The sequence below is a fragment of the Mandrillus leucophaeus genome, unplaced genomic scaffold (assembly GCF_000951045.1).
Source record: "Mandrillus leucophaeus isolate KB7577 unplaced genomic scaffold, Mleu.le_1.0 Scaffold686, whole genome shotgun sequence".
Lineage (NCBI taxonomy): Eukaryota > Metazoa > Chordata > Mammalia > Primates > Cercopithecidae > Mandrillus > Mandrillus leucophaeus.
In genome coordinates this window covers 327,474-346,520 of record NW_012107430.1, presented here as the reverse complement: position 1 = coordinate 346,520, position 19,047 = coordinate 327,474, and the positions used below count along the sequence as shown (strand labels likewise).

At 38.1% G+C, this 19,047-nt stretch overlaps 1 protein-coding gene across 1 annotated transcript in view; it reads left to right on the top strand.

Moving 5' to 3' along the window:
• SMCO2 (single-pass membrane protein with coiled-coil domains 2) overlaps window positions 1-18,857 on the top strand; it is a 43,325-nt gene extending 24,468 nt beyond the window's left edge. The window contains 4 exon segments of the mRNA XM_012002402.1: window positions 5,214-5,301; window positions 11,370-11,426; window positions 12,741-12,916; window positions 18,597-18,857. Of these exon segments, the coding sequence (XP_011857792.1) occupies window positions 5,214-5,301; window positions 11,370-11,426; window positions 12,741-12,916; window positions 18,597-18,795 (520 nt within the window). The 3' untranslated portion in view covers window positions 18,796-18,857.
• The last annotated feature ends 190 nt before the right edge of the window (window positions 18,858-19,047 follow it).

Genomic DNA, 19,047 nt, shown 5'->3' with positions numbered 1-19,047 from the left:
ATAACTGTAGATATGTCTATTTCTGCTTGCAGAGCTATCAGTTTTTGCTTCATGTACTTTGAGGCTCTAGTTTTAGTTGCATGAATGTTAGGACTATTATGTCTTTTTGAAGAACTGATCCCTTTATCATTATAAATGATTTCTTCATCCTTTTCTTTATTTTGTTTTTTTCTTTTTTGAGACAGTTTTGCTCTGTCACCCAGGCTAGCGTGCAGTGGTGTGATCGTAGTTCACCGCAGCCTTGAACTCCTGGGCTCAAGTGGTCCTCCCACCTAAAACTTCCTGAGTAGCTGGGACCACAGGTGTGCACCACCATGCCCAGCTAATTTTTAAAACTTGTGTGTAGGTAAAAACAAGGTCTCGCTATGTTGCCCGGGCTGGTCTCCAACTCCTGGCCTCAAGCAATCCCCCTACATGAGCCTCCTAAAGTGGTGAGATTATAGGTGTGAGCCACTGTGCCCATCCTTTTTCATCGTTTTTTAAAAATAGTTAATTTGGCTTAAATAGAATGATTCTTAAACTATCGCTATCTGCCTTCAAGTAATATTTTCCCTCCTACATATGCTGTACTTCTATGTGTATTCTCCTAGCCTTTGCACTACTGTTGGCATACATCTTACTTCTGTATTGAATATAAGCCCATGATATGTCAGGGGTTTTTGTTGTGTTTCGTTTTTTTGCTTTAAACAATTAACTGTTGTTTAAGGTGATTTTTTAAAGTAACAAAAAATTGTTTATATTTACACACATATTTACTATTACCAGTGCTCTTCATTCATTTGTACGGATACAATCTATATCTGGCATCATTTTCCTTTTGTTGAAGGGCTTTTTAAAACTATTTTTTGTAGCCAGGCATGGTGGCTTACACCAGTAATCCCAGCAGTTTGGGAGGTCAAGGTGGGCGGATCACCTGAGGTCAGGAGTTTGAGACCATCTGGCCAACATGGTGAAACCCCGTGTCTACTAAAAATACAAAAATTAGCTGGGCACCCGTAATCCCCGCTAGTCAGGAGGTCGAGGCAGGAAGATTGCTTGAACCCAGGAGGCAGAGGTTTCAGTGAGCCGAGATGGCTCCACTGCACTCCAGCCCAGGCGACAGTGCAAGACTCCATCTCAAAAACAAAAAACAAAAACCCAAAACTATTTTCTGTGATTCAATTCTACTGGGGATGTGTTCTTTTAGCTTTTTATGTCTGAAAAAAAGCCTTCATTTTGTAAAGATAGTTTTACAGAGTATATAATTATATACTGACAGTTTTTTCTCAGTACTTTAAAGATGCTGTTGAAATCTGGTTTGCGTTGTGCCTGACAAGAAGTTGGCTGTCATTCTTCTGTATTTTTCTACAAATAAAATCTTCCTTGCCCTATTCCCAGCTGTTTTCAAATTTTTTAAAAAATCTGGCCAACATGGTAAAACCCCATCTCTACTAAAAATACAAAAATTAGCTGGGCGTGATAGCATGTGCCTGTAGTCCCAGCTACTCGGGAGGCTGAGGCAGGAGAATTGCTTGAATCCAGGAGGTGGAGGTTGCAGTGAGCCAAGATCGCACCATTGCACTCCAGCCTGGCGACAGAGCAAGACTGTCTCTCTCTCTCTCTCTCTCTCTCCCCCCCCCCATATATATATATATAGTTTTTAATCATTTTTGTATGATCAACCTTTATGTAGTTTTCTTAATTTTTCTTTTGTTAAAGTACGTTGTGCCTTATGGCTCTGCAAGTTTGTAGTTTAAATTTGGAAAATTTGAGCCATTATTTCTTTAAATATTTTTTCTGTTCCCTCTTCTCACCATCAAGTGTTTTAATTCCATGTGTTTTAGGCCACGTTAGGTTGTCTCATAACCCATAACTCACCGATTTTCTGGGCTTTTTTTTCTTTAACTCTTTTCTTCCTGTGTTTCATTTCAAAGACTTTCTATCACTATATCTTAAAATTCACTAATATTTTGTTTCTGCGGTATCTGATATAACATTAATCCCTTTGAGTGTATTTTTCATCTCAGACATTGTAGTTTATGTCTGTAGAAGTTTGATCTGCGTCTTTTTTCTATTTTTCGTATCTCTCCTAAATGTACTCATGTTTTTCTCTACCTTCTTGGACAATAAAATACAGGTATAATAACTTTTAAAATAACTTTATCTACTAATTCTATCGTCTGATCATTTCTAATACTGCCTCTATTTATTTTTTTAAGTTTTTTTTTTTAATTAATTAATTAATTAATTTATTTATTTATTGAGACAGAGTCTCACTCTGTCACCCAGGCTGGAGTGCAGTGACGTGATCTTGGCTCACTGCAACCTCTGCTTCCTGGGTTCAAGCAATTCTTGGCTTTCCAAGTAGCTGAGATTATAGGCACGTGCCACCATACCTGGCCAATTTTTTTAGTATTTTTAGTAGAGATGGGGTTTTACCATGTTGGCCAGGCTGGTCTCGAACTCCTGACCTCAGGTGATCCCCCAACAGCCTCCCAAAGTGCTGGAATTACAGGTGTGAGCCACTGCACCCAATCTTTTATAAGCATATAGACCGTTGCTTTCTGCTTCTTTGCATGCCTAGTAATTCTTCATTGAATGCCAGACATTGTCAATTGTACCTCATTTGGTTTTGAGTATTCTGGAGACACTTGTGTGTACACTTAAATTCTGAGCTTTGTTCTGGAACACAGTTAAGTTACTTAGAAGTGGTTTGACCCTTTGGAGGCTTGCTTTTAATCGTTGTAGGGCAGGACCAATGCAGCCTTTAGTCGAGGACTAATATGGCTCCACAATTGAAACAATACCTTCTGAGTAGTCTATCTGACGGCTTGTGTATTACAAGAGTTTTCCACTCTGGCGATTATTCTCAGCACTGCTTCATCTTTAGAGATTGTTCTGCCCACTTCAATCTGCTCTGATTTCCCTCCCATTTCAAGTAGTTTTATCACACCTGTGTGCTAATCAGTGCCTCAGCTGAAGGCCCAAGTGAGGCTTTCTCAAGTGGGAAGATCTCTGGAGCTTTTTCTCTGTGCAGCTCTCTCCTCTTTGGCACTCTGCTGGACAAATCTAATCCCTGTGGCCTCCCTGAGCTTCTAACTTCATCTTCTCAGCTCATGGAGACCACCAGCCTTCTCCTGCATCCCCTTTCTCTGACTTGAAGTCCAGAAACTCTTTCCAGGAGTAATCTGAAGTAACTATAGAGCCCATCTCACTTGTTTCCCACCTGAGGAATCCGTGTCCTGCACTGTCTGTTGTTCAATGTCTGAAAACCATTGTCTCATATATTCCTTTCAAGTTTAAAATTGCTTAAAATGGGAGGCTAAATCCAATCCCTGTTACTCCAAGTTGATTGAAAGCGGAAGTACCCAAAACATTAATAACATTCTAATTTTTAATGGATTTCCTTATCTGCCTGCAAACCCACATTACATCATGTCTCCAAAAGGGCAAAGACCTTGCTTATACTATTCTCTATGGTAATCACCAGCATTCAGCATAATACCTGGCACACAGTAAATGCTGAACAGATACCTACTGAATTAATGTTGTAAAGTATTTGTGCCAGAGGGCTTTACGGTTTGCAGAGACCTGTAGACCAAAAACTAGAAGGTGAATATGAAACTAGTCTCCTTTTTTCTTTTACAACCCTCTTTACCTATGCTTCCATTTGTATTTTTAACTTTTCATTTTGAAACAATTATAGATTCATAGGAGGTTTCAAACATATATATATACAAGAACCCTTAGTTTCAGCATTCCTGAATGGTAACATCTTGCCTGACTTGAGTATACCATTGAAACCAAGAAATTGACATTGGTACAATCCAGAGAGCTTATTCAGACTTCACCATTTATACATGCACTCATCCGTATGTGTATAGTTCTATGCAATTTTATGAGAAGTGTAGCTTTGTATAACCATGACAATCAGATCCTCAGCTGAATCATTGCATAAGTCGCACTTATGTTACCCCTTTATACACACATTTCCTCCCACCCATCCCTAAACCCTGGCAACCACAAATCTGTTCCATGTGTCTATAATTATGCTATTTCATGAATGCTACATAAGTGAAATCATGCAATTTGTCCTTCTGAGATTGGTTTTTTTTTTTTCACTCAGCATAAGTTTTTTGAGGTTTATCCAAATTGTCACATGTATTGATCTTTCCTTCCTTTTCATTGCTGAGTAGTCTTCCGTGATATGAGTCTATGCAGTGTGTTTAACCATTCATCCACTAAAGGACAAATGTGTAATTTCCAGTTTGGGGCTATTATGAATAAAGCTACTTTGAACATACATGTACTATGGGAAATAAGTCTTCATTTCTCTGGGATGATTACCCAAGGATGAAATTGCTGGGACATATGGTAAGTCAGTTTTAAGTTTTGACAGGAACTGCCAAACAATTTTCCAGAGTGGCTGAAACCTTTTGTATTTCCACCACCAATTTATGAGTGATCTAGTTTCTCCACATCCTCACTAGCATTTGGTGTTATCACTATTCTTCCTTTATTTTTTTTTCTTTCTTTTTTTTTTTTGCCATTGTGATAAGTACGTAGTGCTATATCATTGTAGTGCTAGTTTGCATTTCTCTAATGGCTAATGAGTGTTGACCATCCTTTTGTGTGTTTATTTGCTATCTATGTAGCCTCTTGGTGAAATTTCTATGCATGCCTTTTGCTCATTTTCTAATTGGATAGGTTTTTTTTTTAACGTTGAGTTTTTTCGAGATTTTTATATAGTCTAGATACAAGGCCTTTGCCAGATATGTGTTAAGCAAATATTTTTCGCAGTGTGTAATTTGTCTTTTCATCCATTTAACAGGGTCTTTGGCCAAAGTAAAAGTTTTAATTTTGATGAGGTTCAATGATCAATTTTCCCTCTTACAGATTATACAATTGATGTTAAGCCTAAGAACTCTTTTCCTAATCTTATGTCCCCCAAATTTTCTGGGTTTTTTTTCTAGAAATTTTATAAACTTACATTTTAATTCTTTTAATTTTCAGCTCCTGTGTCCAGTTAGGCCTCATATCTCTTTAATATTACCTAGATTACTTAGAGTACTTTTTACTTTTTTGAATTTCATTTACTTCCCATTGCAATACAAGAATTACCCAAGCATCCCTTTATATGGGAAAGGTATTTCATTTTTGAAAGATCAAAATTACCTCCTCTCTTGGGTGATTTTTCTTAATCTGCAGGACTTAGTCTCTTGGTCTGTTTGCAGCTTATTAAAAGACATGCTGACCCTGAAGGGTCAAATTGACAAGCTGGAGGACCGGGACCTTGACCTTGATCAAGGGACAAACACTGAGGTAAGCTAGAGACTTGGCAAAGACTGAGAGGCTGGGGATTTCTGTCACTTCTTCCCCTACCACCCTTCTATTGTTAATAGGCAATAATAAGAAGTAAGACTCATAAGCAGGAGTGCTCTCTGCTGGTCACTTCTGAGCACCCTTTTCCTGAGTAACACCACTTTTCTCTGATGACACAAAAAGCCTAGACTTTTCTACTTTACCTAGAAACTCGGTTCCCAAGAAACTCTATCTTGATGCCACCTTAAGATGAATGCCTTAATGGAGAATTGATTTTCTTAGTCTTTGTATGTCAGCACCGAACAGCACAGAGAATACATCCAGGAAATAAAGATTTGTCAAGAACTGCATCCTTAGAGTGCAGGGAATCTACCTGTGTTTGTCTTGGATGCTCCATGAAGAATTCTTGTGTTGGTTTTCACAATCTCTGAAGTTTTCCTGATGTTGTGTCTCCTCACATTTCTTAAAGACTCTTCTCAAATAAAGGTTTACTTTTCCATTTTCTTTCTTTTTTTTCTTGAGACAGAGTCTCACTGTATTGCCCAGGCTGGAGTGCCATGGCACTATCTCGGCTCATTGCAATCTCTGTCTCCCAGGTTCAAGCAATTCTCATGCCTCAGCCTCCTGAGTAGCTGGGATTATGGGCGTGTGTCACCATGTCCAGCTAATTTTTGTAATTTTAGTAGAGATGGGGTTTCATCATGTTGGCCAGGCTGATCTCGAACTCCTGGTCTCAAGGAATCTGCCCGCCTCAGCCTCCCAAAGTGCTGGGATTACAGGCATGAGCCACCGCACCCAGCCTAATGTTCCATTTTCTTATTAGTAATGGAATATTAGAGCTGAAAGGTAGAGATCAACCTGTGACACAAGTTAGATTTCAGAGTCCTGTCTGATAGTTTTTCCGCTGTGAAGAAAGGCCCCTGAAAAAGAAAAAAGTCTGTGTCTAACGCCCTCTTTTAACTGAAATTGCCAGCTTCAATTTTAACTCAAGCCCAAGAGTTTAAATTCAATAGATTTTGGAAGCAGTAAAGGAGAAAAGTCTCTTTTATTAAAGGAAGGTATTATTTATTTGGACCTCTTACATATTAAAAGTCACCTACAGATCAGTGCAGATCTATTTCCTGGGAGAAAAATTACTTTTAATTGATAGAGTCCAACATTTTGAGTCACAATCTTATTTTGCTCGAGTTGAAAGAGGTTTCTTTTTACTATCTTTGGGCTTTGGAAATTGCAAACTATAAAAAAGGGAAGAGGACAAAGGCCAAGAAATATTCTGCTTTAGAGAATTTCCTCCAAAATCCAGCTGTATTTTACAAAAATGTAGATTTCAGTAGCAGGTGAGGGGAGGGAGGGAGGAGTATCAAAAGACTGAGGAGAAAGAGAAACACACACATAAATGAAAATGAGATTTTTTTAAAGGGAGGAGCTTGGAATAATATGCAAGAGGAAAGCATCGCGCACATGTAAGGAAATTCTCTGTGCTGGGGATACACCATTTTGTATACACATCAAAAACAACAAAAAAGCAAGCACAAGCTTAAAACCTAGGAACAATCCAAATATCCGCTAGTTGCCATATGGATAAGCTGCAGTACGTGTACATGATGGATACTACTCAGCAATAAAAATGAACAAACTTCCGATTGACCCAAAACATGAATGAATCACACGCATTATGCTAAGTGAAAGAAGCCAGATTCAGAAGACTGCTTATGTACTTTGTGCTTCTGTTTATGTAACTCTGAAAAAGGCAAAATTGTAGGAACAGAAAATGGATTAGCAGTTAGTTACCCAGGTTTAGTGGAGGAAGGGGGACGGGGATTGACAAAGGGGTATAAGGAAATTTAGGGACTGATGGAAATAGTCTGTATCTTCTTATAGTGGTTATTACACAACAGAATGCATTTATCAAAATTCATAGAACTGTATACTTTAAAAAGTGAGTTTTACTGTATGTAAGTTATATGTCAATAAATATGTCTTTAAAAAAAATGGCACAAGTTCTGTCTCAAGAAGCCTACAGTCTGATGGAAAAGGCTACATAAAAACAAATGTGGTAATATATCTAAAGGTGCAGCTTTAAATATAATTGTTGGCTGAGTGTGGTGACTCACACCTGTAACCCCAGCACTTGGGGAGGCCAAGGGAGGAGGATCACTTGAGGCCAGGAGTTTGAGACCAACCACGGCAACATAGCGAGACCCCTATCTCTACAAAATATTTAAAAATTTAGCCAGTCATGGTGGTTCATGCCTGTAGTCCCAGCTACTCAGGAGGCTGAGGTGGGAGGATCACCTCCTGAACTCAGGAGGTCAAGACTGCAGTGAGCCGTGATCAGTGAGCCACTGCACTCCAGCCTGGGCAACAGAGTGAGACACTGCCTCAACAAACAAAGCAACCAACAAAAAACAAAAACAACAAAATAAATAAGTAAATTGTTACAGAAGCAAAGTTAGTAGCAATGGCTGTAGGCTTACTCTGGTGAAGGGAAAAGTGAAGATTGTTAGAAATAGGTACAGGAACAGCAGATAAAATGTGAGAAAATTAAAAGAGGAATAAGTTAATAAAATTAAAATCATATCACACATATTGGCTCACTTATTCTTCATAAAGAAATGGAATAACTAAGAAAGGCATGAAAAGGGAAGGAGGGAAAATTGGTAAACTTATTTTTTGAAAAAGCAAAACAGAAACAAAAGCATTTGAAAGAACTTCAAGCTACAGAAAGGGCTTTGAGGTGGCCTTTGGGTGTTATTTGGCCTAATACTGCCCAAGCCATGAAACTTTCTAAAATCTCCATGTGAATTTCTGGACTTTCGTTCAGAGACTGACCTTGTCCCAGTTATCTTTGATAACAGCTGTATGAAGATGTTTACTCTGTAAATAAACTAGGATACCAAATAAAAGGTGATTGTCACAGCACAGCTCCTCTCTAAATAATTAAGCCACCCAATTCAGGGATTGGTGATAATAAACATGTTAAAAAAATAGGTATACTGTACATTCTCTAATTCACCTCTAAGCTGCTTGAGGATAAATATTCTTGTTACTTGTATCTAACTAGCATGATGCCTAGCTCAATGGCCATTTACATAGGATGTGGTTATTATACATATATATAATGTATCATATATATATATCTTTTTTTTTTGAGATAGTCTCATTCTGTTGCCCATGCTGGAAGACAGTGGTGCCATCTTGGCTCACTGCAACCTCTGCCTCCTGGGTTCAAGTGATTCTCATGCTTCAGTCTCCCCAGTAGCTGGGACTACAGGGACACACCACCACAGCTGGCTAATTTTTTTGTATTTTTTTGTAGAGTTGGGGTTTCACCATGTTGGCCAGGCTGGTCTCAAACTCCTGACCTGAAGCGATTCACCCACCTCGGCCTCCGAAGTGCTGGGATGACGGGCATGAGCCACTGTGACTGGTGGCATGCTTATTTTAACAATTAAAACATTATGAAATGATTTCATATAAAAATGAAAAATAACCCTCCTCCCTTAAAGGCAAACACAATGAACATTTTAGTATATTTATATTCTTCTAAATGTTTATACATATATTTACACATTGTTGTTTTGATGGGATCGTATTATATATATTGTTTTGCACCTGCTTTGGCACTTAGCATTTTTTCTTCAACAATTTTCTATACTAATAGATGTCATTTTACTTTTTTTCACTCCTAATAATGCAGGGCTTGATATTTGAATTTTTTTCACTCCTAATAATGCAGGGCTTGATATTTGAATTTATTAATTTTATTTTGTTGGATATTTGGGACTTTATAATCAATGTTTGCCATTACAAACTATGCCTCAGAAATCCATGCCTTTGTTGCTCTTGCAAGTACTTCTTTAAGCATCTATTTCTGAGGCTGGGCACAGTGGCTCACACCTGTAATCCTAGCACTTTGGGAGGCCAAGACGCATTGATTGCTTGAGCCCGGGTGTTCAAGACCAGCCTGGGCAACATGGTGAAACCCTGTCTTTACTTTTCAAAAGAAGACATACATGCGGCCAAGAAACATATGAAAAAAAGGCTCAATATCACTGATTATTAGAGAAATGCAAATCAAAACCACAATGAGATATCATCTCCCACACTGGTCAGAATGACTATTATTAAAAAGTCAAAAGAAAAACAGATGTTGGCTGGGTTGTGGAGAGAAGGGAACACTTATACACTGTTGGTGGGAGTGTATTTAGTTCACCCATTGTAGAAAGCAGTATGGCGATTCCTCAAAGAGCTCAAAGCAGAACTACCAGTCGACCCAGCAATCCCATTATTGTGTATATATCCAGAGGAATAAAAATCATTCTACCATAAAGACACATGAATGTGAATGTTCATTGAAGCACTATTCACAATAGCAAAGACAGAATCAACCTAAATGCCCATTAATGACAGATTGGATAAAGAAAATGTGACACATATATACCATGGAATACTGTGCATCCATAAAAAAGAATGAGATCATGTCTTTTGTGGGAACATGGACGGAGCTGGAGGCTGTCATCCTCAGCAAACTAACTCAGGAACAGAATATCAAATACCACATTTTCTCACTTATAAGTGGGAGCCAAATGATGAGAACTTATGAACACAAAGAAGGAAACAGACACTGGGGTCTACTTGAGGGTGGAGGGTAGGAGCAAAGAGAAGAGCAGAAAGGGTAACTATTGGTTACTGGGCTTAATTCCTGGGTGATGAAATAATCTGTACAGCAAACCCCCATGACATAAGTTTACCTATGTAATGAACCTTCACATGCACCCCTAAACCTAAAATAAAAGTTAGAAAAAGAGAGAAAGAGGCTGGGTGTGGTGGCTCACACCTGTAATCTCAGCACTTTGGGAGGCCGAGGCGGGTGGATCACGAAGTCAGGAGATCGAGACCATCCTGGCTAACGTGGTGAAACACCATCTCTACTAAAAAATACAAAAAAATAGCCGGGCTTGGTGACAGGCACCCGTAGTCCCAGCTACTCCGGAGCCTGAGGCAGGAGAATGGTGTGACCCCGGGAGGCAGAGCTCGCAGTGAGCCGAGATCACACCACTGCACTCCAGCCTGGATGACGGAGCCAGACTCTGTCTCAAAAAAAAAAAAAAAAAGAGAAAGAAACCTCATCTTACAAAAAATAAAAAACTAGCTGGGCATGGTGGCACATGCCTATAGTCTCAGCTACTCAGGAGACTGAAATGGGAAGATCACCTGAGCCTGGGGAGGTGGAGGCTGCGGTGAGCCATGATCACACCACTGCTCTCCAGCCTGGATGACAGAGCGAGACCTTGTCTCAAAAAAGAAAAAATTAATTTCTATTAAGTGTCGTCTTTAGAACTCATTTTTCTTGAATCCTAGTATACTCTTTTTCCTGCTATACCTCTGCTTTTCAGGGTATCCTGAACATCTCTTAGTGGATGATTAATTTAAAACCTTTAAAAGCATTCTTTACTTGTGACATGTGCAATTGGCATTCATGTCTTAGAAGGTGATGGTTTGCTTTGAGTTCGTGTCTTGTGCTTACTGACAGAAACCAGCCAAAACCATCTGTTATCTCTACCTGGCAACCTACAGGAGACATGGAAAGAGAAGAAGAACCAGATCTTTTTGTGGACAGCTCTTTTGCAAAGCCATCGGACCTGAATATTCAATCTGACATGATGAGGACCTAGATTCACAAATTCTAAAGTTTTAAATATTTAAAAGAAATATTTTCTCAGAAACATAACTATGTTTCTTCAACTTGTGTCCTGGTGGAAGTTTTTTAAGGAGCAAGGAAAGAGTAATGAAGAGAGAGAAGCATGATTTATTATTAAGTGCTGTTGTGTAAAGGCATACTTCTAAAATATTGAAAATAATCTTGTTAATCTTATGGTTATACCACTTACAGTCTGCAATTTATGATTACACCATGAATTTGCTCTAAGAGGAAGAAGTTTACAGAGTAAAAGTAAACTTCAATGAACCACTTTATAAGGTTTGTCAAAATAAGTGAGATTTTGTTCTACAAATCAGAAAGATACAAGTTTCACTTTACCCAGAATTGTGGAATGTCTTTTTAGGTGAATGCTTGTAATGAAGTTTATGAATTAAAGAAGAAAGTCATGGAAAGTCTGGAGGTAAGATTTCAGTTGCACAATTCAAACAATGATAAAATCAGATAATTTATATCTAAATACAGCAGTCATTATTTGCCTAGAATGTGACAGTGCACCACATACTAGTCTCTTTCTTTTTAAATTTATTTTATTTTATTTATTATTATTATTATTATTTTACTTTAAGTTCTGGGATACATATGCAGAACATGCAGATTTGTTACACAGGTATACATGTGCCATGGTGGTTTGCTGCATCATCAACCCGTCATCTACATTAGGTATTTCTCCTAATGCTATCCCTCCTCTTGCCCCGCACCCCTCGACAGGCCCCGGTGTATGGTATTCCCCTCCCTGTGCCCATGTATTCTCATTGTTCAACTCCCACTTATGAGTGAGAGCATGTGGTGTTTGGTTTTCTGTTCCTGTGTTAGTTTGCTGAGAATGATGGTTTCTAGTCTCAAGGCCTTCTTCCTCCCCTTTGGCCTTCTGTTTGGGCCAACAGAACATTCACAATTCCAGTGTACTCCCAAGCTGTCACACCCCTGTGCGCCTTCTACTTCTTATCCTGCCATCTGGTGCTTGCCCTTCGGGTCTACATATTACCCGTTCTTCAAGGCTCAACTCACAGGTCATCTGTTCATCAAGACCTCTCCTAATTTCCATTACCTCAAAAAATAACTCCATCTTTGAACTCCTCCAAGAAGATCTTACACATTGAGGTAAATGTGATTGGGCAAATGAGATAATGCAAGAATGAATGTATCAACCTGTCAGCTGCTCTGAGACCGACTCATCCCACCTACCTCGAGTAGATGTCCCCATCACCAAACCTCAGACACTCTCTGTTCCCACACCCTATTTGTTTTCTCTTTAACATGTATCCTAACATGTAATATAGAATGTATGTATGTGTTTACCTGTTTATCACTTGCCCCCAGCCCCGGTAATAGATTGCATTCTTTGTCTATTTTGTTAATACTGTATCCGAGAACCTGTTAGCAGTAGTCACCCAATAAATATGCTTTGCATAGATGAATGAATTGAGTAGAGGAATTCAGTACAAGGACGTCTTCCTACATTGATAATCTAGTGGTTAAAGATTAGCAGGTGGGTTTCATTTAGTTTTCTACCATGGTGCTACTTTACACTGTGAATGTGTAAGTCTCCTTCTATTCAAGATGCACCTGCCAATGATCTGTTCATGGGACCTACGTGTGATTTCTAATGTGGGCCCCCAAGGTGATCCAGAGGAAAGCACTCTGCATTATCTATAGTAAGACTTGGAGACATTTAGAATTTTCTTTAAGGTACTTGATGGGTCTTTTTTTTCAGGACCTTTGCAAGAACGTGGAACTGCTGAGTGCAAAGCTGAGGATGTATCAAATGGAGGGAGAGAACACCGACTCTCACAGTTCTGAAGAAACAGATATGGAAGAGATGGAGACCCTGCTTCCTCAGGCCCCAGCATCCTTTTTAGTGCAGAACTCTCCTCCTCCCAATACAGCGTGGTAAGTCAGAGCAAGGGGCCATTCAGGGCTGGATGACGGCCCCAAAATGTATGGATTATGCTAGGATTGATTTTCTTCAAGTGTTGACTAAAATGTTTTGTTTTATTTTCTTTTTGTGAATTATCTATGTTATTTAAAAGTCATAGGATTTTTCTTATTTAGATAAAGATCTATTGGATTTGATATATAGATTGCTTTCTTATTGCTTTAGATAAATCTAAAGATTTAGCTTTAGATAAATATATCTAAATATAGATAGATAGATCTTCATAATCAAAGCTATATGACCAAAGACCTCTTGTGGGTGGCTATTAATGTTAATTACGTTTTTAGTTAGTCTGTTCCTTTTTGCCTGAAAACTCTTTCAAACAACATTAAGTCAATACTTTAATTTTAAATTTTCTTCCATGATGGCTGCAAATACAGAGAAGCTTCTCTATGTATCTCTATAAAGATATAGAGACTTATCTATGTATAGAGAGATATAGATTTATTTCTATCTACATATCTATAGATAGATCTATAAAATCTATCTATATCTATCAAAAATCTTAAAAGATGGTATCTATACCCAATGAGGCAACCGCCTCCACCAAAAGAACATAACTGATAAGAAATTTGAAAAGTTTTGTTTGCTGGGCAGGATGTCTTACCCTTGGACAGTATTGGAAACACACTACCAGCAAATTCTGGCTCTTTGGATCCTGTTCAGGAGATGCCACACCATCATTTATACCCTGAGAAGTAATTTCCTCTAAGAAAACATTTTTGATTCTTTATCTCCAACCACCAACCCAGGTAGAATCTCAGCTCTGTCTTCTATCAAGTCCTTTGCCCATTTTAAAGAATTGGGTTATTCTTTTTTTGCTGTTGAGTTGTAAAAGTTTATGTACACACCTTGCACATAATCCTGTCAGAGAGCTCATGGCATGTTATTGAAATTAAATTGTTTCACATCTGTCTTCTCCTAATACTCCAAGGGATACACAAAAGCACGAACCTTGTCTTCGTAGTTTGGGGACTTGATGTATACAAGATGCTCATAATGCTCAAAGAGATGCATGCAGGCCACCTCATGTTGACCATCATAGGAGAGAGCCTGTGCTGCCTCTTTGAATTTGCAGGATATGCTGTGCTCAGGTTAAACCATGTAGGACATTGAGGGACCCAGTTTGACATGCATATTGCTCACCTGCAAGATAAATTTCCAGCTTATCTAACAGTTTCACCTCCTGTTGGAAATCTTCAGGCCTTTTATAAGGAATCTAAGAGGTTTGCTACTGAGGAGGAATTTAAGAAATGAGCATATCAGTGTGACATTCTGTTCCAGAGTAAAAACCCAGATATTATAAAAACTTGAAAGTTTATCTGTGATATCTCCTGCCAATAGTTTAGTAAAATCTATGATGCTCTGGACACCTCTTTAATAGATAAAGAGTAATCCTTCTATCAAGATAGGATGAATGATGTAAAGGAATTTGATGATAGATGATTTGTCCAAGTGGATGATGGCAGAAAGTTTGTGTTGGTCCCAGGATGTACCATTAACCATGGTAAAATCAGATGGAGGCTGGGTGTGGTGGCTCATGCCTATAATCCAAGCACTTTGGCAGACTGAGGCAGGTGGATCACTTGAGCCCCAGGAGTTTGAGACCAGCCTGGGCAGCATGGTGAAAACTTGTATCTACAAAAAAAAAAAAAAAATCAGTGGCATGTGCCTGTACTTTTACCTACTGGGGCAGCTGAGGTGGGACTATCACCTGAGCCCAGGGAAGTCGAGGCTGTGGTGAGCCTCGAGATCGTGCCACTGCACTCCAGCTTGGGCAACAGAGTGAGACCTGGTCTCAAAAAAAAAAAAAAAAAAAAATTCAGATGGCGGTTATAACTATGATGCATCTGATCTGGCTGCTCTTAAGAAAAACTGTTTGAGGAAAAAGCAGATATGGCAGGTATGGTTATCTCTGGGTGAACAGTGGACAATCTCTGCACTTCCAAAAAATATTTGCTGCTGCTCAAAAGATTGGTTGGTATGACCCTAAAGTAACTCAAGTCTCCTATGCTGGATCTGATGTGTTGCTAGGGGAAGACTAGAAGTTTGATATCGTTCAGATGAAAGAGTTCATCTCATAGACCTGGAATAAGAACTAAAGTGATCCATAAACAAATTGAAAGAAAAAGTAAGAGACAAGGTCTTAACTGCAGAGGTATTGAAGGCTGCTTAGACACCTGTTGCTTATGGCTATATCAAGTAAACTGAACTTTCCCATAACCAGTTGAGTGACAATATCTTCTCATTTGACAAAATGCTAGATGATAGAGGAAATACAGCTGCTTACTTTTTGCATGTTCATTAGAATCTGGCCACTATCGATGAACAGATGCTCTAAAAAGCTGCTTGACAGACCAAGATTATTTTGCACCATGAGAAGGAATGGAAACTAGGCCGGTGCATTTTATGGCTCCCTGAGATACTACAAAAAATTTTAGATGACTTACTTCTGCACACTCTTGTGGTTCTATATATGAGCAGTCAACGACTTTCACAGAGTTCTATGATAGCTGTTATTGTGTGGAGAAACATTGACAAGACTGGAGAGGTATTTAAGGTGAACATGTGGTGTATGCTGCTGTGTGCAGCAGTAGATGCTGTCATGGCCAAGGGGTTCAATATCCTAGGACTAAAACCTGTCCAAAGGCTATAATCCTGCTTAGGTTGGAACAGTGTATGTTTTTACCACAGTGGTCACTAGCATCGTTTGCTTTTTTTTATATATAAAACCATGATATGAACACAAGAACGTTTGCCAACTGTGAAAAAAAAATAACTCTTACAACTCAACAACAAAAAGATAAACAACCCAGTTTGAAAAACAGGCAAATGACTTGGATACACATTTCTTCAAAGAAGACACACAAATGGTCAACAAGCACATGAAAAGATGTTCAGCATCATTGGTCATTAAAAAAACGTAAATCAAAACCACAATGAACCACAGTGGGATACCACTTAACATCCAGTAAGATGACTACAGTAAAAAAGACAGACAATAACTAGCATTGGAGAAGATGTGGAGAAATTGGAACCCTCGTATATCACTGGTGTGATTGTGAAATGGTGCAACCACTTTTGAAAACAATTTGGCAGTTTCTAAAACAGTTAAATACAGAATTACCATATGATTCCACAATTCTACTCTTGGGTGTATACTCAAAAGAATTGAAGATGTATGTCCACACAAAAACCTGTACACAAATGTTCGTGGCAGCATTATTCATAATAGCCAAAAAGTAGAAACAATCCAAATGTCCGTTAATTGATGAATGGAAAAACAAAATATGGTGTAGCCACACAACGCAGTATTATTCAGCTGCAAAAAAGAATGATGTACTGATACATACCACAACATGATCTTAGAAAACATTATGCTCAGTGAAAGACAGCCAGACACAGAGGGATATCCAAATGATTCCATTTATATGCATGTTCAAAGTAGGAAAATCCATATAGATTCAAAGTAGATTCACGGTTGCCAGGCACAGAGTGTTGGGGAATAGGGAGGTGGTGACTGCTCCAGGGAATGGGGTTTCTTTTTGAGGTGACAAAAATTTCCTGGCATTAGATAGTGGTGATGGCTACACAGCCTTGTGAATAAACCAAAAGCCTCTGGATTGTACAATGTATAGGGTGAATTTTATAGTATGTGACTAATAACTCAAAACCAACCAACCAGACAAATAAGTAAATAGGTGAATGCCTTTCACTTACTGCTTTATTGTGTTATATGGGAGGATTATAATCAGGTTGAATTGCTCATCTTTTTCTCACATGATTACATTCTAGTTAAGATTGCCCGAAATTTTGCCCAATCTCTTGTTAGAGAACTGGAAACATGTTGGTTTAACTACAGCATATTTGTACACTAACATTTTGAGGAATTTTGCCTTATGGATTAATTCAATCATTATGAATCGATTTTTGCTGGTTTTAGCTTCACAAGGTGGCCTTTTATTGATAATGTCCCCAGTCCTTCAGTTTCCTTTATGGTTATCCCGTATGTACTGACCATAAATAATGTGGAAATATTGGAAAAGATCAAAGGTTTTACACTTAGCAAGGTTTGAAAATTAAATAAATAGTATTCAAAAGTTAAAGGAATATTTTTTTCTTTACCAAGGATGTCTAAAATAAATAAAATTATTAGTGACACATTTTTTTGGTTCTGTACAGGTGATATGAAAAACCTTATTTTAATTTAGTTACCTATGATTTTTTTCCAAAGAAAAATGTCTGGGCCTTTTAAAATGAATATCATGCTTAGTAATACAAAATTTAAATTTTTAAAAATTCTATTGATTTGTAAATAAAAATCAAATGATTCATTACTGCCCAGAAATAAATACAAATTTAACTATACCAAGAGTATTTACTGTAGGACAGAAAAAACTAGATGAGTAGACTCTAAACATAAGGAAAAAATTAAACTAAAAACTAAGACAAAATAAAAAGAATGAAAGAATAAATGGAAGAAAGGAGAAAAGATAAAAAAAAATCTGGTTATATTTGGGTGATGAGATTATAGTTTCTTCATTTCTCTGTTTTCCAAATTATCTTTGCTTTAGAAAATTTGTTTTACTTTCCAAAAACTTAATGTCAAAATGTGTTTATTTGAAAATGCCATAGTTTAGTATTTCCAAAGATGACTGGTTTTTTAATTTAGGAAGAACAGTGTTTATTTACTAGGTATGTCTTTGTAGTGAGTTGTTTTTCTTTTCATAAGAAAGAACAAATTGCCTTTGGTGCTCCTTGAAGGCAGGACACATCTGCTTCCTGTTACCAGCTCTCTAAGCCCTTCCTAACAGAGTATCTTAAGAATATTGGCTCTTTAATAAATGTGTGAGGCGAAAGCAATTATGTGTGTAACTGCCAAGTGATAGCCAGTGGGTATAATAGCAAGAAACTTGGCTCTGGTTTATAAAACCACTGAGTTAGGTCACAAAATCGATCCATAGCTAGCTTTATGCTCTAGATTTTCTCTTCTGATGTATTATAGATGGTAATTATCTCAGGTCATTGAATTATCTATGCCATTTCTTCTTTGTGTTCTTCTAGATTTTCTACCCTAATATATTACATTTATAACTATAAAATAATAATGGAAGGACTTAGAATCATATAAATAAAATATGTCATAGGTGTAACCCAGAAGGAGGGGTCCTCAAAGATTTTAAAAAGCTTCTGTTACTTTACAAATAAAAGTCTGGTGCCAGGACAAAAAGAGCTCTGAATTCCCTTTATCACATTATACTTTGTGTCCTGTGGATAATCTAACTGCCTGTGCCTTTATCTGCTCAAAAAGAGACATCATATACCTCATGAGCGAGGTAAAGATTGCAATAACCTGCTAGGATGTGAGAAGGACATTTCAAATGAAAGAACCCCACGATATCCAGGGGTTTTATTGTTTCATGGCTATAGGATCTTGAAATTCCAATGCCAGACCTAGCGTGGACATAAATAAGTGCTCCTCCATTCCAAGTTGCTGCTTTTACAAATGTAAACCGAAGTCATGGGAAAATTACTTCGTTGAAGTTTCAGAGCTACCTGGGTGGAGATGCCAGGAGCCTATCAATGTGATTATTTTCAGAATTTGGTTAACACAGATGTTTTCTCTCCTTGTAGGAAATGTGCACTGAGGATTTTCATCATGTTTTATGTCCTCACCGTCACTGGACTTTTATGTTACATACTATTTTTTGGTGCTACATTTCTCTTTGAAAGGGTGCTTCTGAGAATGCTTGGGTGCCGCACCACATGGGACCTACGGGAGATGATAGAGCCTGTCTTGAATTCGGAAGTGGAAGCCTTGCTACCCTCCTAAAGATACAGAAGATACTGTCACCCTACTGGCTTTCTCCCCAGTAAAGATTGTGGCTGTTCCTGTATTGTGGTGGCTAACTTATTTTTCAGAAAATACTGTACGAGGTTTTTGTAAAGAACATTGTAATTACACAGAAATTGATTGATTCTGGAAAAAAAATGAAAACAGCTTATCTTTACCCTTATGAGTCACAATGCCTTCTTGAATCATTCCACAGTTCGTTGAAAACATTTTCTTCAAACTACTAGCCTT